Below are 23,375 nucleotides of genomic sequence, written 5' to 3' on the forward strand. Positions count from 1 at the left end.
TTCATTTGTTAGTTGTCTTTCAGTCGCGTCTCCAATATACCGTGCGTATAAGTGCACCTCGGCCCCGCTAAATAGTATATCGAAAATCCGGAGAGCCTTCGATGATCCGTGCTCCTCGCTCAGCCTGCCTGTTGGCAATGCGGAAATATATGCTTTGAACAACCACAATGAGCATGAGAAGCAAATTACACGCGATCGCGCACCAGATTCCCGGCCGGTACTCTGGCTTATCTGAATCACGGAAAACAAGCGACCCAGCGATGCCTCCGATCCCTCCAAACCCCACAAGAGTAGCGCTGGACAGTGCGCGGGTCCACTGACCACGGACGTTGTTGGCCTGGTACGCCATTGCAGCCGGGATGTTGGCGTTTGAGCCTGCCACAGTGAAGAAGACACCTACGTACTGTACGGCGTGGCTCTTGGCAAAACCCATCATGGGGAGGCCGATGATGCAAAGAAGGGCATTGAAGATGAGGACTGGCGCGCGAAAGCGATACTTATCGCCCACCCAGGACGTCCCGAACATCACGATACCGGCAAGGCCAAAGGGGGGGGCAACGAGACATTGGGAGGTGCCAGTGTCAAAGCCCATTCCTTCTGACAGGATAATTGGAAGGAAGTATGCGATGGCATAGGTGACGGTTGTGACACAGCTAGTCATGGTCAGCTGGAAGCCCAATATCAAATACGCGTTCCCTTACAAAAAGATTAGTGCGAACGCCCAGATCTTCAAATCCAGCGCTGGCCTCAGGAATCTCTTGAGACTGAAAGGTTCAGCATCTCCGTCTGATCGGTCACGGTTGATACGTCGCACGACAAATGCGGTTTCTTTTTCGTTTAAAAAGTTCCAGGACTTGTGTGCCCGATCAGGGAAGTCGACCAGGAAAATGATGGTTAGGATACCGATAGCGCCAGTGATCTAACCCTGTTAGCAGACGCATGCATCGTATACGAAAGTATCACATACAACTCCCTCCATCACAAAGATCCAGCGCCAGCCGGCTATTCCTTGAATTCCATCCATCTGCATTAGTCCAAAGGCCAGAATCCCAGCCAAGGCCGAGGCCACACAGCCGATGAGGTAGAAGATGGAGAATCTCTTTTGGACGTCATCTGACCATGGTCAGACCAGATAGGCGCAATATGTCAAGGAGAAACTTACATCGAGCATACCAACTAGACAGAAGGTAAACACAGCCGGGAAAATATCCTTCGCGATGGTTAGTATTGCCGGTTGGACCATGGGCGGGATTTTATCTCTTACCCGCTTCAAGCAAACCGAGGAGTATCCGACAAGCAGTCATTTGCTTCCAGTTCTTCGTGAAACCCATGCCCTAGACTGTCAGCAGGTAGAACCAAATCAGCCAGAGGCAGAACATACAACGAGGATTGCACCCCACGCAATCACAATACTCCCCAGGAACAGGGTAGGTCCCAGCTTCCTCGTTATGACCGTCATCGGCGGCTGGAAGATCACGTAAGGTATAAAGAAAGTCAAGACGACGATTGACTATATTTTCAATCAACATTCATCAATATCCACCAGATAATCATCGTCACTTACATATCTGAATCCAACAAGCTCCAAGTCCTTCACCATCCTAGTATCGTCTCGTCAGCAACCATCCCTCAGCCCCACGTAAAAACAAAAAGAAAGGACAAGAACAGGAAAACAGAAAAACGCACCCTGCAACAGCAGCCATACTCAAGTTCGTCCGGTCCATGAGCGAAACGCAATACGCGAGACCAGTGATGGAGACAAGCCGCAGGTCAATCCGTCGGATAATCCGCTTCTGCTCCTCAGGCGAGAACTCCTCGTCGTAGTCGTCATTGTTTAGGGCCGGTAGCTTTGCATTTTCGATGTTCTCCACGCTCGGCGAGCGTTTTTCGTCGAAGGGGGACATTGTAGGCCAAGAGTGGAGAGTAAGTGAACGTGTGCAATGGATTAAAGCAGGTCAAGGTAAAACACCAGGGATAGTGTGAGATTTATATACCCAAACGAAACCAAGCCAACTAAAATGTGGATAAACAACATGACATACACGACAACTACAGTATGAATTATCCAACGACCCCGGGCTCAGGGTGTGCCCCTCCTCCGCTTATTTTTCCCCGTATGGATCCCTACCCCGGACCATGTCCTATGAGTGAATACGTAGACTATGGACATGACAAGCCGTCGCTCCAACGCGTGGAGACGACTCGTGTAACCAAAACCCACACTCCTTGCCAATAGCACCGAGTTCCCAAGTGCCGATCAAACAGGTCAGCGCAATAGCCGGGCTGGAAGGCGAAACTGCCTCGGCGCATAACTCAATGGAGCAGGACAGCCGCTGCTTCTTCCCCGGACTGGCCTGGGCTGGACCCGTTTTGTGCGGGGGAGATCCACTGCACCTCAGACCACCTTCTTGCTTTACGGAGAACACCGTCAAGTCTGCGATGTAACTGGAAGCAAAAGGAAGTCTTGAATCTTGATAGATGCCTCGGAACTTTCGCAGATGAGGAGGGGATCTTGGCGGGCTTGGCGATGGCCTTGGGGGTTATTAGCTTTCGGCGGTTGGGTTGCAGAGAGCTCGATTGGACTGGGGAGGTTTTGATGAAGCGAGGCAAATGCTTATAACTGAAGGATTAAGAGAGATGCCGCTCCAATCAGCATCATGGTCGGTCTGAATGATCCTAGGGACAAGACTTCCAAGACCAAGTGCCGTGCTTGTCTGTTCGGCATTTCGATATGACAATTTGTATATTGGGCAGGCAGATTTGCGCCACCATAATTATATTACACCACCCAAGTTGAGGGGAGAATAAGTATTATGTACAACCAGTAAAGCACGCCTCAATCGTATATGCGAGGCATAAAGTCTGTACAACACCTTCACCTTCACCCACCTAGCTTACATATACCTAAGCGCAGGCCCCTCTTCCGCCACAGGAATCAATCTCTGCCGTTCATCTTCCTCGGCTTCTTGCTGCTGCTGCTTCCTAAGCCGGGTGCCTGCGGTCGCCACATAACCAACCAGGATGGAGCCGACGACAAATCCCGCTACCGCGAACATGATATTGATCGGGATGGGATTGCCATCGAACGGACCATGGGTCAGTGCGTCTAGTCCATACTGGGAGAAGTTCACCAGGCCGGACAAGCAGATGATAGTTCCGTAAACACGACCGAATGTGGCAAAGCCAAAGACTTTGGTGGCATAGTCACTGATGGTTCCCTGTTAGTGCTTGTAAGTTGATTGCGGGTGGTTCACTTACGACATGGCAGAGTAATATAACGGACGTAGAAGAACAAAAAGCACAACGGTTAAATACCCAGTTGTCAATGTGGGAATAGAGTTAAGAACTCCAATGACCGTGGTCAGAAACACTATAATTGCCAACGTAGATGGGACACTCAGGTGGTCGAGTATTAGCCCGATGAATGGCGTAGAAATAACTCCGCCAATCGGCAGAGCGATATCAAAGAATTCATTGATCTCTTCCCCCCGTTGCTCGTCGAGCATGAATTCGTACTGGGACCGAATTGTGGCGATAAAGTAGTTCATTCGGAGCATTTGCAAAACTGTGAGCGCAGTTATGAGTATGAACCATGGACTAGCCATCTGTTTATGGGCCGGTAGGCCATGAAGAACGCCCCAGACGGCGCTGGCTTGCTGGCGCTCTTCTTCATGTTGCTCGCGCTGCTTTCGTTCCTCCTCGTCACCGAGGACTTTGTCAAGCTTGAGCATTTTTTCACGGCGGCGCTCAGCACGTTCGCGTCTCACTCTTCGGAGCTCTCCATCGCTATCAATATCATCATCCGAGTCATGAACATCCCTGGTCGCATCTTCCGCCTTTTCAATTCTGACCTCTAGCTGGTGGGTGGTTTGATAATCATGGGCTGGCATAAGAGTAACCCATGTGAAGAAAATCAAGACGGGGACCAGAGTAAATCCCAGAAAAAATTTGTCCGGAGTAAAGGCTCCGTTGCTCGCTTCAAACGCTAGCCTATAGAAAAGATAAACTGCAGCAGATGCATCGAACGCGCCCGTCACCAGAGCAACAATGGAGCCACTATATTTTGGGAACGCATTTGCTATCTGGAAAGAGGGAACAAACAAAAAAGTTCCTCCAAGCGCGAGCAGGAAATTCGCAGCAATATAGCCGTTGATTTCTGGGTGTCTGAACGAATATGCCATCAATAAGCTACCGGCGGCCAAAATGATACTGGCCGCAAAACCGCAAACACGGGAGCCATGACGGTCGAGGATAGAGCCGACCGGAAGAGACGAGACATTTGCTGTGATCGATCCCACAGTGAAGAAGAAGTTCAATCTGCAATTAAAAAATGGAATCAGCATATAGCCTAGCTTGTTTGACCGCAACACCTACCTTAGCTCCTGCTCATAGCAGGTATCCAACTCCCCATCCAGCTCCTCCGCCGCACACAAATTGCGATAGACACCCTGGGCGACAAGAACAGGCTTCAGCGCCGCAAAGCCAAAGATTATTCCGGAACCAAGCCAACAGGCCAATATGGTAGCGAGCACCTGGGCTTGGAGACGTTAGCACGCGTCGTTCAAATTTTGCGTCGCGGGAAAGTACCTAGTCTTTGCGCAGTGTTAACCTTGTAAGGAGCAGTTGTCGAAGTCTCTTCAATAACGGAGACCGGCTGTGGAAAGAGGTCATAGCTGATTTTTCGTCGGATGGACCCGAACCCTTCGTGGGTGCTGTCGAAAGTCTCTTCATCCTCAGGTTCTACGGCGCGATCCACGCCCTCGAGTACAGATACATGCTGCACGAGGGACATGGTATTATGTGTCAGGTATAATCAGCTCGCTATGTGAATAATACCTAGGCGGCCGCAGGGAAGGAAAAAGAAGAAGGGAAGGCCATTGATAAAAGACGGGAGGAGATTGTGTAGTGTCTGTCGTGGGTCTAGACAGCTCTCGGTCGGGAGGTCGAAACTTCTCAATTAGTACTGGTATGTGTGCGGAGTCACCTTCTAGCCCGTTTCACAACTGATAAGGCATGATACCGATCTATATTAATTTCTGTGTGAATGAGTACGAGGAATCATCATGATGATGAGGATAGGCGATGAATTTCACTCGATCACGATGCTGCATCCGGACTATACTTGCCACCCATAGCGCAGACACGGACCATGGTCGGAATGCGGGGCGACAGCTTGAAGACACAAGACTAGTATATAAAAGGCAAAGCAATTTGCACATACCTGATTCGATACCAGATTTGATACTGGGGGTGTTGAGATTAAACTCATTAAGCGCGACGATCCGCCTATAGCAGAGGGTCTGATGGGTAGGCCGAGCTGAAATGACGAGTATGACGTATTTTCGCCTGTTGCAGGGTGACGTAGATGGCCATCTTTTTAACTGGCACGTTGTTCCAAACTTTCCTCCAGGAACAACTCCCTCTCGCGGGAAAAGTCTATGTCAACTTCCACTTGATATACCATGGCTTCGGTAACCATCAACGCCCCGAGCGGCGGCTTCCTCTATACGAACTCCAAGAACGCCCGCCTCATTATCACTGCCGAGACCCCCGAGTTCGATGGTGACTTCGTCGAGGCCTGGCTGAAGGAGGGATTTAACGTCGTATACGTCCCTTATAGCGAGGATGAAAAGGAGTACGCTCGTCGCCTGACGGCCGTCAAAGAGGGACTCGGTGTTGGCGACAACTATGGTGTTATAGGTAAGCAACTAACGCCATCCTTATTTCTGGATGGAAGTTCTAATCCTTGTAGCGTTTGGTGACGCCGCCGCATTCTGTTTGGACTACTATCTCAAACCGAACAACGTCAGTCGCCTGTGTGCGCTCGTCTGCTACTACCCTACCAGCATCCCCAATACACGGTCGCGCTACCCGCAGACGGTGCGCATCCTGACGCACCTGGCTGGCGAGGTCATCGACGTTATCACCACACCGACAGTACTGGGCCTGCAAGGTAAAAAGAAGCGATCAACGAGGCAGATCGACCCTGGAATCGGGGTGGGAGAGCAGCTTGAGATCGGACACCGCGCATATACATACTCTGAATCCGAGCCGGGCTTCGCCGAAGTGGACCAGGAGGAGTATAATCGGCTAGATGCAGACCTTGCATTCACTCGATCGCTCGAGGTCCTGCGGAGAGCTTATGGACAGGACAGGGATTTGGAAAAGGCCTGGGAGGAGCATTTGCAGGGTATGCTTGGACTCCACTGGGAATCATAGCCAATACTAACGGACAACAGGCAAATTCTTTTCTCTGGACCTCAACGATACTATGGAACACTACACCAAGAACCTCACTCCTGCCGTCACATACGCACCAACCCTTAGCGGTGGAACCGGGGCGCGCGCTCTCCGTCGTTTCTATGACAAATATTTCCTCCAAAAGCTCCCTCCGTCAATGCGCCTGCGTCTGATTTCACGAACTACAGGCGCCGATCGTGTGGTGGATGAGATCTACATTTCCTTCGAGCATACTCAGGAAGTCCCGTGGATGCTCCCGGGAGTCCCTCCAACCAATAAGAGAGTAGAGATCGTCATAGTGAGCATCGTCAGCCTGCGCGCTAAACAGCTATACTCCGAACACACTTACTGGGACCAGGCAAGTGTCCTGGTCCAGGTCGGCTTGCTCGACCCGAAGCTCGTTCCCCAGGGCGTGCAAGGCGTCGATCGCCTGCCAGTCATCGGACGGGAGTCGGCTCGCCGAATCCTCAACGAGGACCCGGAGGTCGATGAGCCAGAATTCCATAACCGGTTAATCATCCGCGGGAGGAAGCGAAGAGAGAGTAAGAGCAGTAGGGCCACGGAGAGTCAACTGCAGTCTCCGGTGCCGCAGTCAGAGACAGAGAGCCCCAACATGGGAAAACAGGCAGGCGCCCAGAACGGAGAAGAGAAGGGAGAAGAGACTACGGAGGCTACGGAGACAGAGAGCCCCAACAAGGGAAAACAGGCAGGTGCCCAGAACGGAGAAGAGAATGGAGAAGAGACCATGGAGACTACAGAGACCACAGAGACTAGAGAGACCAGAGAGACCAGCGGCACCCAAAATTATGAAAAGAGTCATGTCGAGGAAGTCAAGGAAGGTCAGGAAGGTCAGGAAGAGGAACTTTAATTATGCAGGGCCCAAAAGGTGATCACAGCGACTCCGCAAAACGCCTTATGCTCGATCTTTCGTTCCTTTATACCCTTTTGTCGATGTCTTTCCACCTGCATTCACTTATAATATGACGACGTACTTTATTTAGCCATGTCTTCGTATAGCATCTAATCTATTTCTCTATTCGTTTATATTTATCAGGTCTCCGTAAGGCATTGAGAATCATATCAATTCTCCGTATATAATTAATGATTAGTGCACTTCTACGCCGTTTACTGATTTTGATAAACTGCTTTCGCATCGTGCCAGTGACGAGGCCTCTAGCAACATAGTCTAGATACATGGTCCTCAGGTTTGTTCTACCGCAGTATCGGATAAACTCCATGGAGAATAAAACTCTATAGTCAGACCCTCTTCGTGAAAACAATATCCAGGTAACTGGCTATTGGACTATGTATGTGTATATGTACAGTGGCGGTGCGGGGAAGAGGGGCAACCTGAGGTCACCCAGGAACTCTCCAGCTCAACCACCCACTGCTCAAAATTATTTGCCTCCTGTCAAAGACGCTGGCTTTATCTTGTCTTCACAAGCCCAATTGAACAGGTAAGTAATTCAAATTCGAGCATTGCCTGCCTTGCCATGCTGATCCAATTGATACCTCAGGCTTCACTACCCCACTTCTTATCGCCTTAAACGACCGCCGACGTCGTCACTCCGTCGCCCCCTCTACAACCAGCCTTTCTCTCCTTAACGCCCCGTATAGATCCCAAAATGACAAACCAAGTCCGCACCATCTCGCCCTCCTCCGGGAAAGTCATCTTCGAACACCCTGGCCAGTCTCTCGACCAAATCGGCCAAATCGCCCAGGTCTCCGAAGATGCCTTCCGCACCTACAAGGAGCTCTCCCTCGCCGAGCGCAAAGCCATCATCGTTAAGGCTTTGGAGATAATCGACGCCAACAAGGAAACCCTTGTGAAAGAACTTGCCGATCAAATGGGCCGTCCAGTTTCCTACATCGGTGGCGAGATTGACACGATGCGCAAGCGGGCTAACTACCTCCTTGACCTGGCAGAGGATAAGCTCAAGAGCGTTCCCGGACAGGCGGAGACTGGATTCAACAGATATGTCAAGAAGGTTCCAGTTGGGCCAGTGCTTCTCGCAACTGCGTGGAATGTGAGTCTTCCGAGCGATTTGCTGTAAGCTGAAGCTAACCAAGCAGTACCCCTATCTGATCACCATCAACGCCCTCGTCCCTGCGCTCCTCGCCGGAAACACTGTCATCCTCCGTCCCTCTCCTCAGACTCCTCTGTTTGGAGAACGCCTGGCCTCCTTTTTCGAACAAGCTGGTCTGCCCAAGAACGTTCTACAAGTTGTCCACTTCGGTGCTTGGGAGGTCTTCGACGAGGTTGTCAAGATCCCCCAGATCAAGCTGGTCTCTTTCGTCGGATCTACACAGGGAGGTCTCCGTCTTCGCCAGGCAACTGCAGGTAGAATCCTGCCATTGAACCTAGAGCTCGGTGGCAACGACCCGGCATACGTTCGCGCCGATGCGGATCTGGCGTACACGGCCGCGAATGTTGTTGACGGCGCCGTTTTCAACTCCGGCCAGAGCTGCTGCGCCATTGAGCGTGTATATGTACATGCTGATGTACATGATGCCTTTGTGGCTGAGATTCAGAAGGAGCTAGCAACGTACGTCTCGTCCCCTGCACCGCTGGTCTTGGCTAACAATTAAACAGCTACAAGCTCGGCGACCCCCACGACCAGGCAACTACTACAGGCCCAGTAATCTCCAGCCAAGCAGTCAAGAGCGTTCAATCGCACATTGATGAGGCCCTGTCTCGCGGCGCAGTTGACTCCACGCCCACGAACCCCACCTTCGAGAACCTACCAAGCTCAGGGAGCTTCATTGCCCCGAGAGTCCTCACCAACGTGTCGCACGACATGCGCGTCATGCGCGACGAGACCTTTGGCCCCGTCATCCCAATCATGAAGGTTCAGTCTGACGACGAGGCCGTGGCGCTGATGAACGACAGCGACTACGGTCTGACTGCTAGCGTGTGGACTAAGGACATCAAGGCAGGAGAGGAGTTGGTTGAACGTATTGAAGCCGGAACTGTCTACATCAACCGTTGCGACTTCCCTAGCCCGGTTCGTCCCCTTTATCTTTTCAAGTTGATTCCAGGCCTGCTGACAAAATTTACTATAGGACCTTGCGTGGATTGGCTGGAAGAACTCGGGTCTAGGCTGTTCGCTTGGCCCGCAGGCCTTCGATGCATTCTACAAGCTGAAGAGCTTCCACATCCGACAGACTCACGGTTAAGGTACCGTATATTAAAAGTATATACTTCATAGATAACATAACATAACATTAATTTTCTGCATCACATCCGTACAGTCTTCTGAGTCTGGCTTTCATACATACTACTGAAACATTTACGGCTTGCGGGAAGTCGCGGGCTTCTTACCCGTAACATGAGTCTCACGTTGTCCACTCTTAAGCGTTCGGCTGTACTTGACACCCACGCTGTTACCTGTCTTCACATCGAACGGCACAGGGCTAGAGTAGTCATGTGTAGCGTTCAAGCCGGCATACGTCTTCTTGACCACGTCCAGGATTCCATGCCCACCAGAGCACTTACCCTCGGTGGCAGGGACAGGCCAGTCGAAGGTCTGCTTGGCGTACTCGCCATTAGCCAGAGGACCAGGGTACGACACGTTCAAGTAGAGGTTGTTCGTGTCGACCTCGTAGTTTGTGTACCCGACTTTGTCGGCGAGGAAGGAGAGCAGGTTTGCGCCGCAGTCCCAGCGGCCGAGACTGGGGAGGCCGAAGTTGGCTGATAGAGAGGCGATGATGCTGTAATGGGTGTAGAAGGTGTTGTCTTCTTTGCCGAGGAGTTGCTTAGGGACCGCGCCACCGAGCAGGAAGCTGAAGACCTTGTTGCCGAGTTCGTAGGTGTCGTTCTCGTCGAAGGTTAGGAGAACGAGGGTGTCTTTCATGAAGTGCTCGTTGTCAAGGAGGTCAATCAAGAAGTCCCAGGTCCAGGTGCCGGAGAAGGCAATGTCTGTGTCGTGGCCATCGTTGGTCATGTTAGGGGTGACAAAGGAGTACTGGGGGAGGCTATGGTTGGCGAGGTCGGCGTAGAAGGAGGTAAAGTTCTTGATCTGGCGGAGGCGCGTGGCATCCTCGGTGACGGAGTCGAAAAGGACCATGGGGTTGTGCTTGCGCACGTAGTCGTCGTCGCCCGAGGTTGGGTAGCGGAAACCCTGGTATCCCGGGTACGGCAAGTGCTCCTGGTACTCACCCCAGGAGACATTCTTGGTGTCGAACATGTCCGCGATGGTGGAGACGTTGGTGGGGACCTGGTTGAACTCGTCGTTGTCCATGCCGAAGGTGTCACCACCGGCGGAGGCGCAGTAGTTTGGCTCCGAGGGATGGGTGACTGCCCACATGTTGGTAAGGGTGAGACCCTTCTTGGCCAGCTTGGCTAGGTGCTTCTCGTTGGCGGCGACATCAAAGTCCTAGATTAGGTTAGTATGGCACTAGGAGGTATAGTATACAGGGTACATACGGTATTTTCGAGCCAAATATTGACAAAGCGGGAAAAGGTTTTGCCCTGGACATTGGTCACAGGGGAGTAGGGCTTGACGGTAGCCCGAGCAGCTTCAATCTCAGCTACTGAAGGTGTCTGCTCAGAGGAGGTCTGGGCCAAGGCAAGGGACAAACCTCCGAGGAGGGTGACAAGGGTCTTGGAGTACATGGCACCGGGAGCTTCGATTCACAACAATTGGTGAAGATCGGTGTCAAAGACCTGTTAGCAGGAGAAAAGACACAGATCATCGAGGGATCATCGCTCTTTATATAGCTTCTAGGAGACGGCAAAGCGAGCCAAAGCTGCTGGCACTGGCAGCCCCCATCGCTTACGGCTCACTCGCGTGTTCATCGCTGCCTGTTGACATCCGTCCAATACCCCCATCGCAATTGGTTACATCGTGGGCTTCGCGAAAGGTCGAGTGTTCCACCGCGCGGAGATCGGAGAGCTGCACGTTGCAGGTCGATGCTTAGTGAGTGGACGAGGAAGTTGTATCGCGAAAGGAACAGGAAGCGGGTGGGGGCCATCGCCCACGTGCGGGGCTGGGGGCCTCCGACTCGACTGTGGACAACCCGGCGACTGAGCGAACCCACCCCCCCGGGCACCAACAAGCTTCCCAAGCATGCGCAGCCTGTATTGGCGGAGATTGGCAATGCTTATCCTCGTGGGCATAATCTACTCTGTACGTGCAGTAAAAAAAATGCAAGCAATGATTCATGAATCTCATTCCGCTCATCACACAGTAGTCTATCTCTAAGCACCGTGCATGTCTAACATCTGAAGTGGATCGTTAACTAATCTAAGCAAAGAACTTGGCCTCGCCCTCCTTGGCCTTGCCAGCTCCAATCAGCCTCTTGAACTCCTCAGTGTACACGTTCTTGACGGCTGCGACGTCCTTGCCAGCAGCAGTGAGGCGCTCAGCCAGCGACGCAAGCTCCTCGTTGTCGATCTTGCTGTTGATGAAGTCAACGTCCGTAAGGACAGAGTCAACCTGGCTGCCAGAGGGATCGCCAGATTCAGCAAAGTAGTTGACGTCCTTGACGGATCCCTTGAGCACACGCTTGTTCTTCTTAGCAGCGTTCTTGGCGGCCTCCTTGGTCTTCTTTGCCTTCTCACGGTCAGCCTTGGCGGCTTCCTCAGCGTCCTTCTTGGCCTTCTCCTCTGCAAGACGGGCGTTCTCCTTCTCCTCGGCCAATCGCTTGGCCTCAGCCTCCTTGTCGAGACGCTTCTTGTCCTTGTCGGCACGAGCGGCCTTGCGGAACTTCTTAATACGCTCGTCCAGGGCAGCGCAGTCGTCGACCAAGTGGCGCAGACGGGTAATGTCCTCGGTCTTGCGCTTGCGGCGGGCGTTGGCGTTCTTCTTCTCGACGTGACGCTTCTGGTCACGGCTCTCGCCGTCATCGGGAACATCCTCGTCAAGGTATTCGAATGTACGCCAGCTGTCGAAGTTGTACCAGAAGTTGTAGAAAGTATCAACCTCCTCAAAGGTGCTGTTGTCGTCACCTAGTTGAGGAACAGGCTGGATCTTAGAAAAGCGGCCCTCGGCCTCGAAAACAGGAGCCCAGAGCTTGAAAAAGTCGCCCTTTTGGCTCTGCTTCTTGCTAGGAGGCTCGACATCGGCGGCCTCATCGACGGAGTCGAACTGGCGGCGCTTGGCGGGGTCGGACAGAATCTCGGTGGCCTTCTGGATACACTTGAAGAAGCTGTCGTTCTCGTCACGGTCGCCGAGAGCAGCCTTCTTGTCGGGGTGGTGACGGAGCACCTTCTTGCGGTGAGCACGCTTGACCTGCTCGGGGGTCGCCCGCCAGCGGTACTTGGTGAGGCCGAGAACTGCGTAGTGGTCTTGGCCCTATGAAGTTATTAGTATATATTCAATTGCCCAAGCTGCAAACTCAAAATCATACCTTCCAGTCCTTGGCATCCCGTTGGAGCATCATGGAATCCTCATCCTCGGAGATTTCATCATCCTCGTCATCTTCGGTCTTCTTGACGTTCTGCTGAGCCTGGATACGCTCATCCTCGGAGAAAGTACGGTGGTGACGCGACTGTTGGTTTATTAGCCCCGCATTCAAGGTAATATGAAGCCTCCAAATAACTCAGAAGCCAATTGGTAGCACTCGGAAAACATACTCTGCGGGCGTGAGCCAGGAAATGAGGCCCAACAGGCTCGAGGTTCCTCTGGGTAGCAGCAGAGACCTTGCCAACAGCCTTGAAGTCCTTGTCGGCGCTCCAGCCAGCGGACAAGGCTGGGAGAGTAACGTTGAGGACCTGCGCGGAAGACATCTTGCAAATGAAGCCGATGAATAGACTCGCGCTTCGAGAAGATGGAATTATAGGATGAAAAGTGGGAGGAGATAGACTTCGCACGAAGATCAACAGTGGCTGAAAATCGAGTGGGCAAACGATATTTTTTTCTGCCTCGGTCGGCCGCCTTTTATCCGGCCAATCAGCCACTGCGTGTTTCGGAGGTCATCGAGAGCCGAGCTGGACATCAAGACGGCTTCCAGTTTCTTCTACGAACCTACTGCCTAGCTCCTTGTGTTTAATCTCTTTCTGAGGATTAACCTAACGCTCGTCTCAAATCTGCCTGCTGTCTTATTTCTCAGCCCGCTTGTAGACATTGATTCCACATTGCCCCTAACATCCCAACCGGCACAACGGCATAACCTCAACACCGCCACCAGATCAATACCCAATTCCACAGAGATCCTTATATTCAGGGAGCCTACAGTCCAATTCAAAACCAAAAATGGCCTCACAATCCGCCGTCTCCGCGCTAAGCGCCTACCGACAAGTCCTCCGCGCCACCCGGATCGCATTCCATAGTCAGTCCTGTCCAAGCACAACAAACACGCTCTACCGAACAGTACACTGATTACTTTTACTGCAACAGATGACAGCCGGGTCCTCCTCGCCGCACGCCAAGAAGCGCGCCAGAACTTCGAAAAGCACCGCCGGTTCGGCATAGACACGCCCATGCAGATCAACCACGCCGTCGAGGTTGCGAATATTCTGCGCCACAATATCGTGCAGGGTGCACGGGATGCGGAGGCAGATGAGAGTGCGAAGTGGGGTACGTATTCCAACCTCTTTTGGTGAATTGGAGGTGGGAGGGCTACGTCCTCAGTCTTGGAGATGATGGGTGGCAAGGCAAGGAAGCTAATATGACTGCTTGAATTTCTAGAACTCCGCATACACGAAGACATTGAGCGTGGCGATAACGATTCGATTAAGGTTGGAGGGCAGAGCGTCAAGGTCGATAAGCCTTGCTCGTCATAGTTGGGCTGGGGTGGTATGAGGGCCTCTTACCTATAAGTGCGATGTGCGATGCGATGCGATGTATAATATTGGTTGATTGCATGTGGGCAGTTGTATTATAGTATACCCACCTTTTCTCTCTCCTTTGGCGTCTTGGGACATTTATATAGCGATAGAATTGACTCGATTCGAGAATTTAAGATTGTACAAACTACAGCTGCATCAAATGAAGTAGGTGGTGATGGGATTGGACCATGGTCGGTATGAGCACGCCGAAGAAATATATGGTAGGTCCATGAAAGAGAATAATGCCAAACGGTATCGGTCAAAGCGAGGGAACATCGTATCTAAAAGAACAAATTATTGGTACATTCACAATGGTGGCCCCATGTTCGAAATATATAATTACTTCTACGACTGTTGGCTACTATTCACACTCGAGAACACGACAATTTTACGGGTAATTCTGATTGAATGCTATTTATTTCCTAATTTTGGGTATTCATGACAGTAATGTTTAGAAGAATACATACAATAACGCCCGCTTCGAATGGCATGAAGCCCCCAGTCCAATAGCAACCATATCCACGCAATGAATAAAAAGATATTTAATCACCAGACAAACTGGAGTACTGAACATCGCCACTACCAGGAGGGGGCGCAACGGCCACGTTGCGTGGCTGCTCTTCCTTTTCAGCCCCTGCTGTGATTGCCTTCGTTGCCTGTCCCCCAGTCCCCGCGAGACCTCCGGCTTGCCGACCCTCACGGGCATACTTCAACCGTTCTTCCCGGTCCATATTATCCAACGACTTGGGCTTACCCCACCGAATGCGAAGAGGGCAGCCTTGAACGACAGCCTTCCCTTGGCATTGTTGGGCGGCAGCTTCGGCGGACTCACGCGCGGCGTAGTTGACAAACGCGCAATGAGCACGGTGGGAACAAATTAGAGACCGGAGCTGGCCGAATTGAACAAAGAATGACCGAATAGCGTGCTCAGGGAGGTCGTCTTCAACACCGGTAACGAAAAGAGACGTGATATTCGGGTCCGCAGGCGGGAGGATGTCTTCTTGCGATGGTGGCAGTTGCGCAGTGCCCGGGAATGGTCGGCCTCCGCGGCCGCCGCGCACACCTCCTCGGCCACCCCGACCGGGTAGTGCTGTGCCTCTTCTGCTCTCACTTGTCCGTACAGGTCCTGGTGCGTTCCCATATCGGCTCTTGACAACCGGCGCGCCTGTCGGAGTTTCCTTCTCTTCTCCGTCTTCTTGCGGCGCCTCGAGCTGCTGTCTGGGCTTCCTGTAGTATGGTTCGGAATTTGCAAGCCGCCGAAGCAATTCGCGAGCTTTCTCGTCTGTTTTTTCGTACTCCTCAACCGCACCTCGGCCTTCTTCAATTTCCTTCTCGTGGCCCTGGGCGTAGTATTCGCGGTTGATCCCACTTTCGGGGCCAGGCGCCACCATCTTCAGCGCGGCATCGCGAACGACAATCGGGAGGCCGAACGAGAGATCGAGCATGCAACACTGGCAGCAGTTCTTCAGTCGAGCACAAGTAAGACAGATATTCGTGCGTTTGGTGCGTGCAGTGCGGTCGGCCTTCCACCGGAATATGGTGAAGGGACGGGTGCAGATCTTGCATTCGGCGCCGTGGTCTTCCTTGAGCATCTGGACGTAGGGGTTCTCGGGGAGGCAGTTTTCGCAGACAGACGGAAAGTCAGTAGACTCCCAGCCTGACCGGTTAAGGTCCTGTTTGATTTGAGGAGGCATGTTGGCCGCTGTGGAAGGGAGTGACAGCCAGACAGTTGATGAGACAAATGATGAATAATGAATCCTGAAGTTAACTATCGATAGTTGAATGGGTGTGGCTGGTGTAGACGGTGTGGCGCAGATGTGGCTGAATTACCTAACAAACTTTTCACATGAAAAGTTGGAGGTTCTGGGCCTCAGGCAGTGGCGGTGGTCCTGGAAAAAAGATCTGTCGTATCGAATACGATGTTTGATAATTCCCACCTGCAGGCTGCAGGATATTCCCGTTTCCAGTTTTCGATGGTCGGCTACAAGCCAGTCCGGACCACGCGAGACAATCGTATTGCGTGCTAACTGCTGAGCCGTGCTCTTGAATACCGCAACGGTGTAAACTGCTTTAGCGCTTGATGCCTCAACTGTCAGGGACTTTCGGATCAACCCCATACTAGCCCCAATGGAGCTAGCGGGCTGCGTCGGCTTCCCCTGAGCAGCAGCCGTGATTGGGCGGCAGAGTCAAAAAGCCGGATCTCAAAATCACCTCCTTTCTCTTCGTCCGTCCATCCATCGTATTCACTGCGTATTCACATTCTTCGCTTCTTCCCTGTCGTTCTCTTCCAAGCACTCCAGGTTGTCTTGTCATTCTCTCGTGGTTATAAAGACCATCAATCTGCGAGCCGACAGTCGTTGTTGTGCTCTTTCAATTCTCGCTCCATCCCCGACTCCCTGAGGCTCTCTCCCGCTTCCCCCCTTTTTAACAAAAAACCAATTTCTCCTTCGCACTCCAATCTTCAATTCAACAATGGCTCCCTCCGCTCTAGAGTTGGAAAACCACCAGCGTGATGCTGACTTCAACCGTGCTCTCCACGGTTCCTCCGCCGAGGCTCAGGGTGGTTTCGCTGCCATGCGCCAGAAGAGCGCTGCTGCTCAGAAGGCCGCTGTCGACGAGTACTTCAAGCACTGGGACAACAAGGCTGCTGAGGTTGAAACAGAGGAGACTCGCGCTGTATGTTGCTTCATCTAATGCGCCTTGGCTGTCGCATGATCCTAATCTTTTGTTTGAATAGGCCCGTCGCGCCGAGTACGCCACGTTGACCCGACAGTATGTTTATGATTGCGGAAAAGATGAGAGAAATAAAACTGACCTGGTACAGCTACTACAACCTTGCTACCGATCTCTACGAGTACGGATGGGGTACATCCTTCCACTTCTGTCGCTTTGCCCACGGAGAGCCCTTCTACCAAGCCATCGCCCGTCACGAACACTACCTCGCCCACCAGATGGGTCTCAAGCCCGGCATGAAGGTGCTTGACGTTGGCTGCGGTGTTGGCGGTCCTGCCCGCGAGATTGTCAAGTTCACCGATGCCAACGTGGTTGGTTTCAACAACAACGACTACCAGATCCAGCGTGCTACCCGCTATGCGGAGCGTGAGGGCCTGAGCGACAAGCTGAGCTTCGTCAAGGGCGACTTCATGCAGATGCAGTTCCCCGACAACTCCTTCGACGCTGTCTACGCCATCGAGGCTACTGTCCACGCGCCCGAACTCGTCGGTGTCTACAAGGAGATCCAGCGTGTGCTCAAGCCTGGTGGTATCTTCGGTGTCTACGAGTGGCTCATGACCGACGAGTACGACAACGAAAACCCCGAGCACCGCACAATCCGTCTTGGTATTGAGCAGGGAGACGGTATCTCCAACATGGTCAGGGTGTCCGAGGGCCTGGCTGCCATCAAGGACGCTGGCCTCGAGCTGCTCCACCACGAGGACCTGGCTGATCGCCCGGATGCGATCCCCTGGTACTACCCTCTTGCTGGTTCGTTCAAGCACATGACCTCGCCTTGGGACTTCTTCACCATTGCCCGGATGACATGGTGGGGCCGTGGCTTCGTTCACCGTTTCGTCGGTTTCATGGAAACCTTCAAGCTCTTCCCCCGGGGTACACAAAAGACCGCCGACAGTCTGGCGTTGGCCGCCGACTGCCTTGTTGCCGGTGGTGAAAAAAAACTGTTCACTCCTATGTATCTCATGATTGGAAAAAAGCCGGAGTAAGGGCATGAATGTACAGTGACTATGCAGCATCTTTTGCATGTGCAGGCGGTCTATCATATTTAATAATTGTCTATTTCTCTTCCATTCTGTGTGTTTATTTCATATGTTTTTATTGTGCCGTCAAAATGATTTCAGCCCGTTATGGGCCGTACGAGACCGGAGCATGTGGCTATGGTTATGATGTATCTCTAGATTAATAGATCAAAAATCATCTTTCATCTTTCATCTTTCATTCATATATCTTTTGCATCACTTATCACAATGGGCATCAACATCATGCCACTGCCCCTTCAAGGCTTCTGAGGCAACCTGGTTTCGTCCACGGTCCATGTAAAAGCCAAGTGGCGACGGATTGTATGGGCCAGCCAGCACCAGCACCAACACTAACAGCGTTTTAGGGCCTTGGGCCGTCGCTGAGATAGTTTCCTATTCGGGCAATTCGCCCAGCACCAGCTCCAGATCTGCACTTTATAAACTCGTGATTGCACTTTTTTTCTTTGTTTCTTCACACTGGTTGATTTCCGCTTCCTTGTCAAGTCCCGGTGGTCAGTGTCAATGGCTGCAAGCTCAGAACCGCAGCAACAGCCTCAGCAACAGCAGCCCCGCGATGCTGAGGACGCGGAGAAGGGTCTCCAGGCCCAGACGCAGCCGGACTTGCGGGGCAGCTGTGAGAATCCCAGCGCCGACAACGTTGACGAGGAGCTGGAAAGATGGAACTATCCTCGCTCGAATATTTTCAAGACTCTGGCAACATTCTGGGCCTTTCTGGTAATGGGCGCAAATGACTCGGCGTACGGAGTGAGTTTCTACTGGCCTTCTCATGTTGAATTGTACTGACTGTTCTCACAGCCGCTGATTCCATACGTGAGTGGACAATGGACATATTTCCACTGGTGTATATAGGAAGCTGATTCTACTAGCTCGAGGAGCACTACCGGCTCTCCTACACGACGGTGTCTCTCGTCTTCCTCTCCCCTATAGGCGGCTACACCCTCGCCGCAATCACAAACAACACACTGCATATACACCTCGGCCGGCGCGGCATTGCCTGGCTCTCCCCGGGATGCCACCTGATCGCCTACATCGTCAACTGCCTGCACCCGCCGTATCCAGTCCTCGTCGTTTCCTTCATCTTCGCGGGACTAGGGAATGGTCTAGCTGACTCGGCGTGGAATGCATGGATCGGGAACATGGCCGATTCAAACCAGATGTTGGGCCTATTACACGGTCTCTATGGTGTCGGCGCGGTTATGGCGCCGCTTGTTGCAACGAGTTTGATTACCGAGGCGAAGGTGGGGTGGTTTTATTTCTATTATATCATGGTAAGCCCCCTATACCGCGAATTAAACAGTAAAAAGATACTTACATGGACAAGGTCGCGTGCGCCGCCATCGAACTAGCCTTCTGCCTTTGGGCCTTCTGGGACTCCGACGCCGCCGCATTTCGCGAAACCCAGCTCAACGTCTCCGACTTATCAGCGCAAGCAGGATCTGGGGAAGCCGGGGACGAGAAGGGCGGCGTACGCCGCGCCTTGTTTGTCCCCCGCTACGCCCGCGTCACTTGGATTCTCGCCTTCTTCCTCCTTGGCTACGTTGGCCTTGAAGTCGCGATCGGCGGGTGGGTGGTTACGTTTCTCATGCGCGTGCGCGACGGCGCCGAGTTTGCGAGCGGGATGGGCTCGACGGGGTACTGGCTTGGAATTACTCTTGGACGCGTTGTGCTGGGGTTTGTGACGCCTAGGATTGGGGAGAAATTGGCTATTGCAGTATGTCCTCCCATACACAAGCACAAGTAAATCAACCAGGGAAACTAACATGAATTGACCGATACTCTAGATATACCTCGTCCTCGCCATCGCATTCTGTCTAATCTTCTGGCTCGTCCCGTCCTTCTACGCCTCTGTCGTGGCAGTCTCCTTCCAAGGCTTCTTCCTAGGCCCTATGTTCCCCGGCGCCATCGTGGTAGCGACCCGTCTCCTCCCGCGCGCCCTGCACGTCAGCGCGATCGGCTTCGCGGCTGCCTTCGGAGCAAGCGGTGCGGCTATCTTGCCGTTTGCCATTGGGGCAGTCGCGCAGGCGAAGGGCGTGGAGGTCCTGCAGCCTTTTGCTATTGCGCTTACTGTGGCGATTTTGTTGCTTTGGGGTGCGCTCCCAAGGATGCCGAAGGCTGTATAGCAGGGCTAGCAGTAGCAGGACTAGCGGGCGTAGGCTTTGGTATGGATGAGAGCTTGTGGCCATGGCCGTGGCTGTGGATATGGCTAGGCCCGTGGAAGATGTTCCGGCGCACGGCGTACATGGCCAGTATAGCGACGAAGAGGCCGACGAGGACGGCGGAGCCACTGGTCAGTCAGTCAGTCAGAAGTACTCAGCACAACCAGCTAGATGATGAAACACGCGAAACGAGACAAATGACACGACCCGCATGACATCCGTAATAAATATCGGCAAACAAACAGAAACAAAAAAAAGTACATACTAATTCATCCCCCCACTACTCGTCGGAATCCTCACAGGGAAACAAAACAGCACTCCCACCAACACAAGCCAGCACACCGAGAACACATTCACGACGTACCCCGCTGTGCCCAGATTAAACGCCCGAGTGGACGACAGTCTATCCCGTCTCCGACAAGCCAGGATCCCCTGCGGCACCGTGTACGCGATGTTGACGAGCAGAGCGGCCATATTCACGAAGGAGTTAAAGGCCGTGCTGCTTGCGATGTAGAGCAGGCCGAAGACGATGAAGAAGGATACTGAGAGGAACGTTGTGCGGACGGGCATGTTGTAAGTCGGCGAGATCTGGGCGAAGTAGGCGGAGAAGGGGAGGGCGTTCTTTTGGTTATATGTACTTCGTTAAGACCACGTCCTTTCTTGATGTATATAGCCGGTCAAGGGATGGAGTGTTATGCTTACATCACGAGCAAGAGCCCATGCATTCCGACTCACTGATACCCATTGCGTACAGATCGTAACTAAACCATCGATTCCATCATTATTAGCATTACCGTAGCCTCATTCAGTTCATTAGCACCAGCAACGCCTTGGTCTCTCTCTTGTTACATCTTCCACCCATACCGTTTATCCAAAGCACAGTATACCCAGGAAGTCAAGGACGGACATACCGAAATAAAGCAGCACCAGACACACCTGCAGCCCCGTCGCAACAGACTTACTCCCTGTCGCCTGATAGAACGCCTGCAGACTGGGTATCCAGGCATCCTGCACGGCCTGCACGTCCTGCATACCCAAAAGCAGAACAATTGCAAATGGGATGGTGGTAAGTAGACCCAGGGCCATGGTCGTGTTTCTACCACATTAGTTGGTTACTAACAGTTTCAAATACCAAGTATTGGGGGCCCTACATAGCAACAGGAATCCCCCGTCCGGCCCCCTTCACTTCCTCGGATAGATGTACGACTGTTCCTGCTGGTGAGAAGGAGAACATCCCCGCGCTGATACTGAGGAGCCATGCGGTTGAATCTGGATACCCGCTTCGATTTTGGTGGAGGGATAGGTTGGTCTTCTGGTACTGGCTCCGGGCTAGGGATGTGAGCACGGCGACGAGGAGGGTTAGCAGGAGGAGGGAGAGGGTTAGGGATGCGGTTGTTTGGTATTTGGTTTTCGAGGGTGGGATTGTGAAGATTGGGATGACTATATAGTATATCCATTCATTAGTATCAGTATCAGAATTAGGTAGGTTAGTTAGGGTTATCTGGTGGTACCCACGGGAGAGCAAAACCAGAGCCACATAAGCAAGATAAACCTGCCACTGAGTCGGATAGAACCCATCAACCCAGACCGCGATGATCCCGAAAATCGATGTTATTGTGTATATGGAACCAGCCACGCCGCCAATCCAGAAACCGAGGAGGTTGATGATGCCCACGGTGAAGGAAGCGAAGGTGCGAGTTTTCTTCGGCGCGAGGAAGTACGTGAAATGGTAGCAGCCCTACTTTAATTAAACACTTTTCAACTTTTTTGCCAACAGGTTCTCTGTTTTTTTGGCTCTGGGTGAATACGGTGGGTGGGTGGGTGGATGTACACCAGAAGAAGGAATTGCAGAGACCATCTCGCACACACCGAGCAGGACAATCCACTGCGCGAAGCCAGCAATCAGCACGGATAAAAGGACTGTGATGCCGCCGCCGTTGGTTAGTGCGGTGCCGAAGGTTGCGGCGTAGCTCATCCATGAGTTTGTGATTGTGAATGCGAGGCCAGTGGCGCCGATCCAGGAGAGGGAGCGGTCGAGCTGGTTCGCATTATTGGCAAGGGGGAGGGATTCTAGGGTGAGTGGGTTGTTCTTCGTTGAAGACATGGTTGCTATTAGCAGTATTACTAGTGTTGTAGTGTAGATACTATGGAGGCCATATATAGCCAACGTGTAGATGAATGCCACTGAAGCAAGGACGGCTTCAACTTGGTCACGCAGACGATGTCGCCATCACAATTCAGCTAGTCCATGGCCAAGAGAGCATCGCAAGGGAGGAGTAGGAGGAAAAGGAGGTGAAGAAGGGAGCTGTGGCACCCTCACATTCCACGGTGCAACAATTAGACCGAATTAAGTAAAGCCTGCCACACCGGCACATGCAAATATAGTACACCAATAGAAAAATAAATAATCAAAAATAAACAGATCGTGATCGAATATGTCCCGCAAATCCATCTAATGCCGATACTCTGGTGAATCAAGCTCACGCAGCATAACCAAGCAATGCCGTGCAGAAGAGCATCGCCAACACACCGAGTCCTGCCTTGTTCACGGCGGGCGCGCGCACGGCGGCGTTATCCTTATCGTCAGAACTATCGCTGTCACTGTCACTGTCGTTATCATTGTCGTCGTCGTTGCTGCTGGCCGTCTTGCTAGGCAAAGCAGCAGAGGCAGTATGGGTGAGGTTTCCGCCGCCGCAGAAGAAATCGCCGTCCTTTGCGCCCTCGTCGCTGATGCAGTCGAGCAGGTCTCTGCCGGACTGGCCCTGGGCGAGACAGTAGAGGCCGCAGTCGTCGTTGTAGCTCTCGACCTTGGCATCTTTGCAGCACTTGTCCATGATGTCGGAGTACTTGTCGGAGGTGGAGGTCAGACCGCAGGCGATGTCCTGGACAGGGAGGACCCAGGCGTTGCCGGTGCAGGTGGCTGCAGCGGAGGAGGAGGTAGTGGCAGACATTTTGCAGTAAACGAGTGTAGATGGGAGTAATGAAAAGACGCGAAGCGATAGATGCGACGAAGCAGATGCGAGCGATAGGATGCAACAAGCAGATGATGAGATGATGACCGGAGCTGAGAGAAAGAAGGAGAGGCAGAGCTTTTAAAGCTGGAGTGTCACGGCCAGCCAGCCGGACTATATTTATCTGAGACAACACGCTTGGCAGCAGGCGAGGGCCAATTGTCTGCCTGAGCTGGAGCAATCCCGGCCAATCAGGACCCTCACCGAGCCAACAACTCAGAATCAGCAGGCGGCCCAATGTTTTGGTTCGTCCTTGCGTCTGTCCTGGTCCCTTGGAGGTTGTAGGGCAGATCCACATTTAGTCACAGCTCCAGTTATGCAGTTGTTACTTGTTCGTGTCCCACCAGAATACCTGAATGCATCCACCCAATCAAAACAGCCCGATGATAGAGGCCATGGACCGTGAGGTTCGCCAGGAATCTCT

The 23,375-nt window shown here is 52.6% G+C and overlaps 13 protein-coding genes across 13 annotated transcripts; 5 read left to right on the plus strand and 8 right to left on the minus strand.

The window, feature by feature from the left end:
- Nucleotides 1-67: 67 nt before the first annotated feature.
- Nucleotides 68-1,904, minus strand: APUU_80746A (putative phthalate transporter; the record flags this gene model as incomplete). Its single annotated transcript, XM_041697061.1, has 8 exons — nucleotides 68-653; nucleotides 720-919; nucleotides 968-1,113; nucleotides 1,163-1,210; nucleotides 1,265-1,334; nucleotides 1,382-1,510; nucleotides 1,565-1,601; nucleotides 1,687-1,904. 8 exons carry the CDS (start codon nucleotides 1,902-1,904, stop codon nucleotides 68-70), a joined length of 1,434 nt encoding a protein of 477 aa, XP_041562629.1.
- Nucleotides 1,905-2,894: 990 nt separating this feature from the next.
- Nucleotides 2,895-4,792, minus strand: APUU_80747A (putative MFS transporter; the record flags this gene model as incomplete). The annotated part of the gene is made up of 4 exons (XM_041697062.1): nucleotides 2,895-3,207; nucleotides 3,259-4,317; nucleotides 4,375-4,537; nucleotides 4,588-4,792. 4 exons carry the CDS (start codon nucleotides 4,790-4,792, stop codon nucleotides 2,895-2,897), a joined length of 1,740 nt encoding a protein of 579 aa, XP_041562630.1.
- Nucleotides 4,793-5,462: 670 nt separating this feature from the next.
- On the plus strand, nucleotides 5,463-7,108 carry APUU_80748S (dienelactone hydrolase; the record flags this gene model as incomplete). The annotated part of the gene is made up of 3 exons (XM_041697063.1): nucleotides 5,463-5,700; nucleotides 5,753-6,190; nucleotides 6,240-7,108. The coding sequence occupies 3 exons, from the start codon at nucleotides 5,463-5,465 to the stop codon at nucleotides 7,106-7,108; spliced, it is 1,545 nt and encodes a 514-aa protein (XP_041562631.1).
- Nucleotides 7,109-7,865: 757 nt separating this feature from the next.
- Nucleotides 7,866-9,417, plus strand: APUU_80749S (aldehyde dehydrogenase family protein; the record flags this gene model as incomplete). Its single annotated transcript, XM_041697064.1, has 4 exons — nucleotides 7,866-8,267; nucleotides 8,314-8,786; nucleotides 8,834-9,245; nucleotides 9,304-9,417. 4 exons carry the CDS (start codon nucleotides 7,866-7,868, stop codon nucleotides 9,415-9,417), a joined length of 1,401 nt encoding a protein of 466 aa, XP_041562632.1.
- A 113-nt stretch (nucleotides 9,418-9,530) lies between these two features.
- Nucleotides 9,531-10,855, minus strand: APUU_80750A (putative acid phosphatase; the record flags this gene model as incomplete). The annotated part of the gene is made up of 2 exons (XM_041697065.1): nucleotides 9,531-10,616; nucleotides 10,667-10,855. The coding sequence occupies 2 exons, from the start codon at nucleotides 10,853-10,855 to the stop codon at nucleotides 9,531-9,533; spliced, it is 1,275 nt and encodes a 424-aa protein (XP_041562633.1).
- Nucleotides 10,856-11,486: 631 nt separating this feature from the next.
- On the minus strand, nucleotides 11,487-12,970 carry APUU_80751A (putative ribosome associated DnaJ chaperone Zuotin; the record flags this gene model as incomplete). The annotated part of the gene is made up of 3 exons (XM_041697066.1): nucleotides 11,487-12,536; nucleotides 12,592-12,732; nucleotides 12,818-12,970. The coding sequence occupies 3 exons, from the start codon at nucleotides 12,968-12,970 to the stop codon at nucleotides 11,487-11,489; spliced, it is 1,344 nt and encodes a 447-aa protein (XP_041562634.1).
- Nucleotides 12,971-13,436: 466 nt separating this feature from the next.
- On the plus strand, nucleotides 13,437-13,966 carry MZM1 (LYR motif-containing protein; the record flags this gene model as incomplete). Its single annotated transcript, XM_041697067.1, has 3 exons — nucleotides 13,437-13,512; nucleotides 13,581-13,760; nucleotides 13,872-13,966. 3 exons carry the CDS (start codon nucleotides 13,437-13,439, stop codon nucleotides 13,964-13,966), a joined length of 351 nt encoding a protein of 116 aa, XP_041562635.1.
- A 587-nt stretch (nucleotides 13,967-14,553) lies between these two features.
- On the minus strand, nucleotides 14,554-15,705 carry slt11 (Pre-mRNA-splicing factor ECM2; the record flags this gene model as incomplete). The annotated part of the gene is made up of 1 exon (XM_041697069.1): nucleotides 14,554-15,705. One exon carries the CDS (start codon nucleotides 15,703-15,705, stop codon nucleotides 14,554-14,556), a length of 1,152 nt encoding a protein of 383 aa, XP_041562636.1.
- A 778-nt stretch (nucleotides 15,706-16,483) lies between these two features.
- On the plus strand, nucleotides 16,484-17,730 carry erg6 (sterol 24-C-methyltransferase; the record flags this gene model as incomplete). Its single annotated transcript, XM_041697070.1, has 3 exons — nucleotides 16,484-16,687; nucleotides 16,749-16,783; nucleotides 16,836-17,730. The coding sequence occupies 3 exons, from the start codon at nucleotides 16,484-16,486 to the stop codon at nucleotides 17,728-17,730; spliced, it is 1,134 nt and encodes a 377-aa protein (XP_041562637.1).
- Nucleotides 17,731-18,285: 555 nt separating this feature from the next.
- On the plus strand, nucleotides 18,286-19,904 carry APUU_80755S (putative MFS transporter; the record flags this gene model as incomplete). Its single annotated transcript, XM_041697071.1, has 5 exons — nucleotides 18,286-18,528; nucleotides 18,580-18,594; nucleotides 18,651-19,052; nucleotides 19,106-19,495; nucleotides 19,566-19,904. The coding sequence occupies 5 exons, from the start codon at nucleotides 18,286-18,288 to the stop codon at nucleotides 19,902-19,904; spliced, it is 1,389 nt and encodes a 462-aa protein (XP_041562638.1).
- Nucleotides 19,846-20,510, minus strand: APUU_80756A (uncharacterized protein; the record flags this gene model as incomplete). The annotated part of the gene is made up of 2 exons (XM_041697072.1): nucleotides 19,846-20,068; nucleotides 20,206-20,510. 2 exons carry the CDS (start codon nucleotides 20,508-20,510, stop codon nucleotides 19,846-19,848), a joined length of 528 nt encoding a protein of 175 aa, XP_041562639.1.
- A 297-nt stretch (nucleotides 20,511-20,807) lies between these two features.
- APUU_80757A (uncharacterized protein) lies at nucleotides 20,808-22,044 on the minus strand (the record flags this gene model as incomplete). The annotated part of the gene is made up of 4 exons (XM_041697073.1): nucleotides 20,808-21,036; nucleotides 21,092-21,380; nucleotides 21,456-21,678; nucleotides 21,772-22,044. 4 exons carry the CDS (start codon nucleotides 22,042-22,044, stop codon nucleotides 20,808-20,810), a joined length of 1,014 nt encoding a protein of 337 aa, XP_041562640.1.
- A 376-nt stretch (nucleotides 22,045-22,420) lies between these two features.
- On the minus strand, nucleotides 22,421-22,891 carry APUU_80758A (uncharacterized protein; the record flags this gene model as incomplete). The annotated part of the gene is made up of 1 exon (XM_041697074.1): nucleotides 22,421-22,891. One exon carries the CDS (start codon nucleotides 22,889-22,891, stop codon nucleotides 22,421-22,423), a length of 471 nt encoding a protein of 156 aa, XP_041562641.1.
- Between the last annotated feature and the right edge of the window lie 484 nt (nucleotides 22,892-23,375).

The sequence above is a fragment of the Aspergillus puulaauensis genome, chromosome 8 (assembly GCF_016861865.1).
Source record: "Aspergillus puulaauensis MK2 DNA, chromosome 8, nearly complete sequence".
Classification (NCBI taxonomy): domain Eukaryota; kingdom Fungi; phylum Ascomycota; class Eurotiomycetes; order Eurotiales; family Aspergillaceae; genus Aspergillus; species Aspergillus puulaauensis.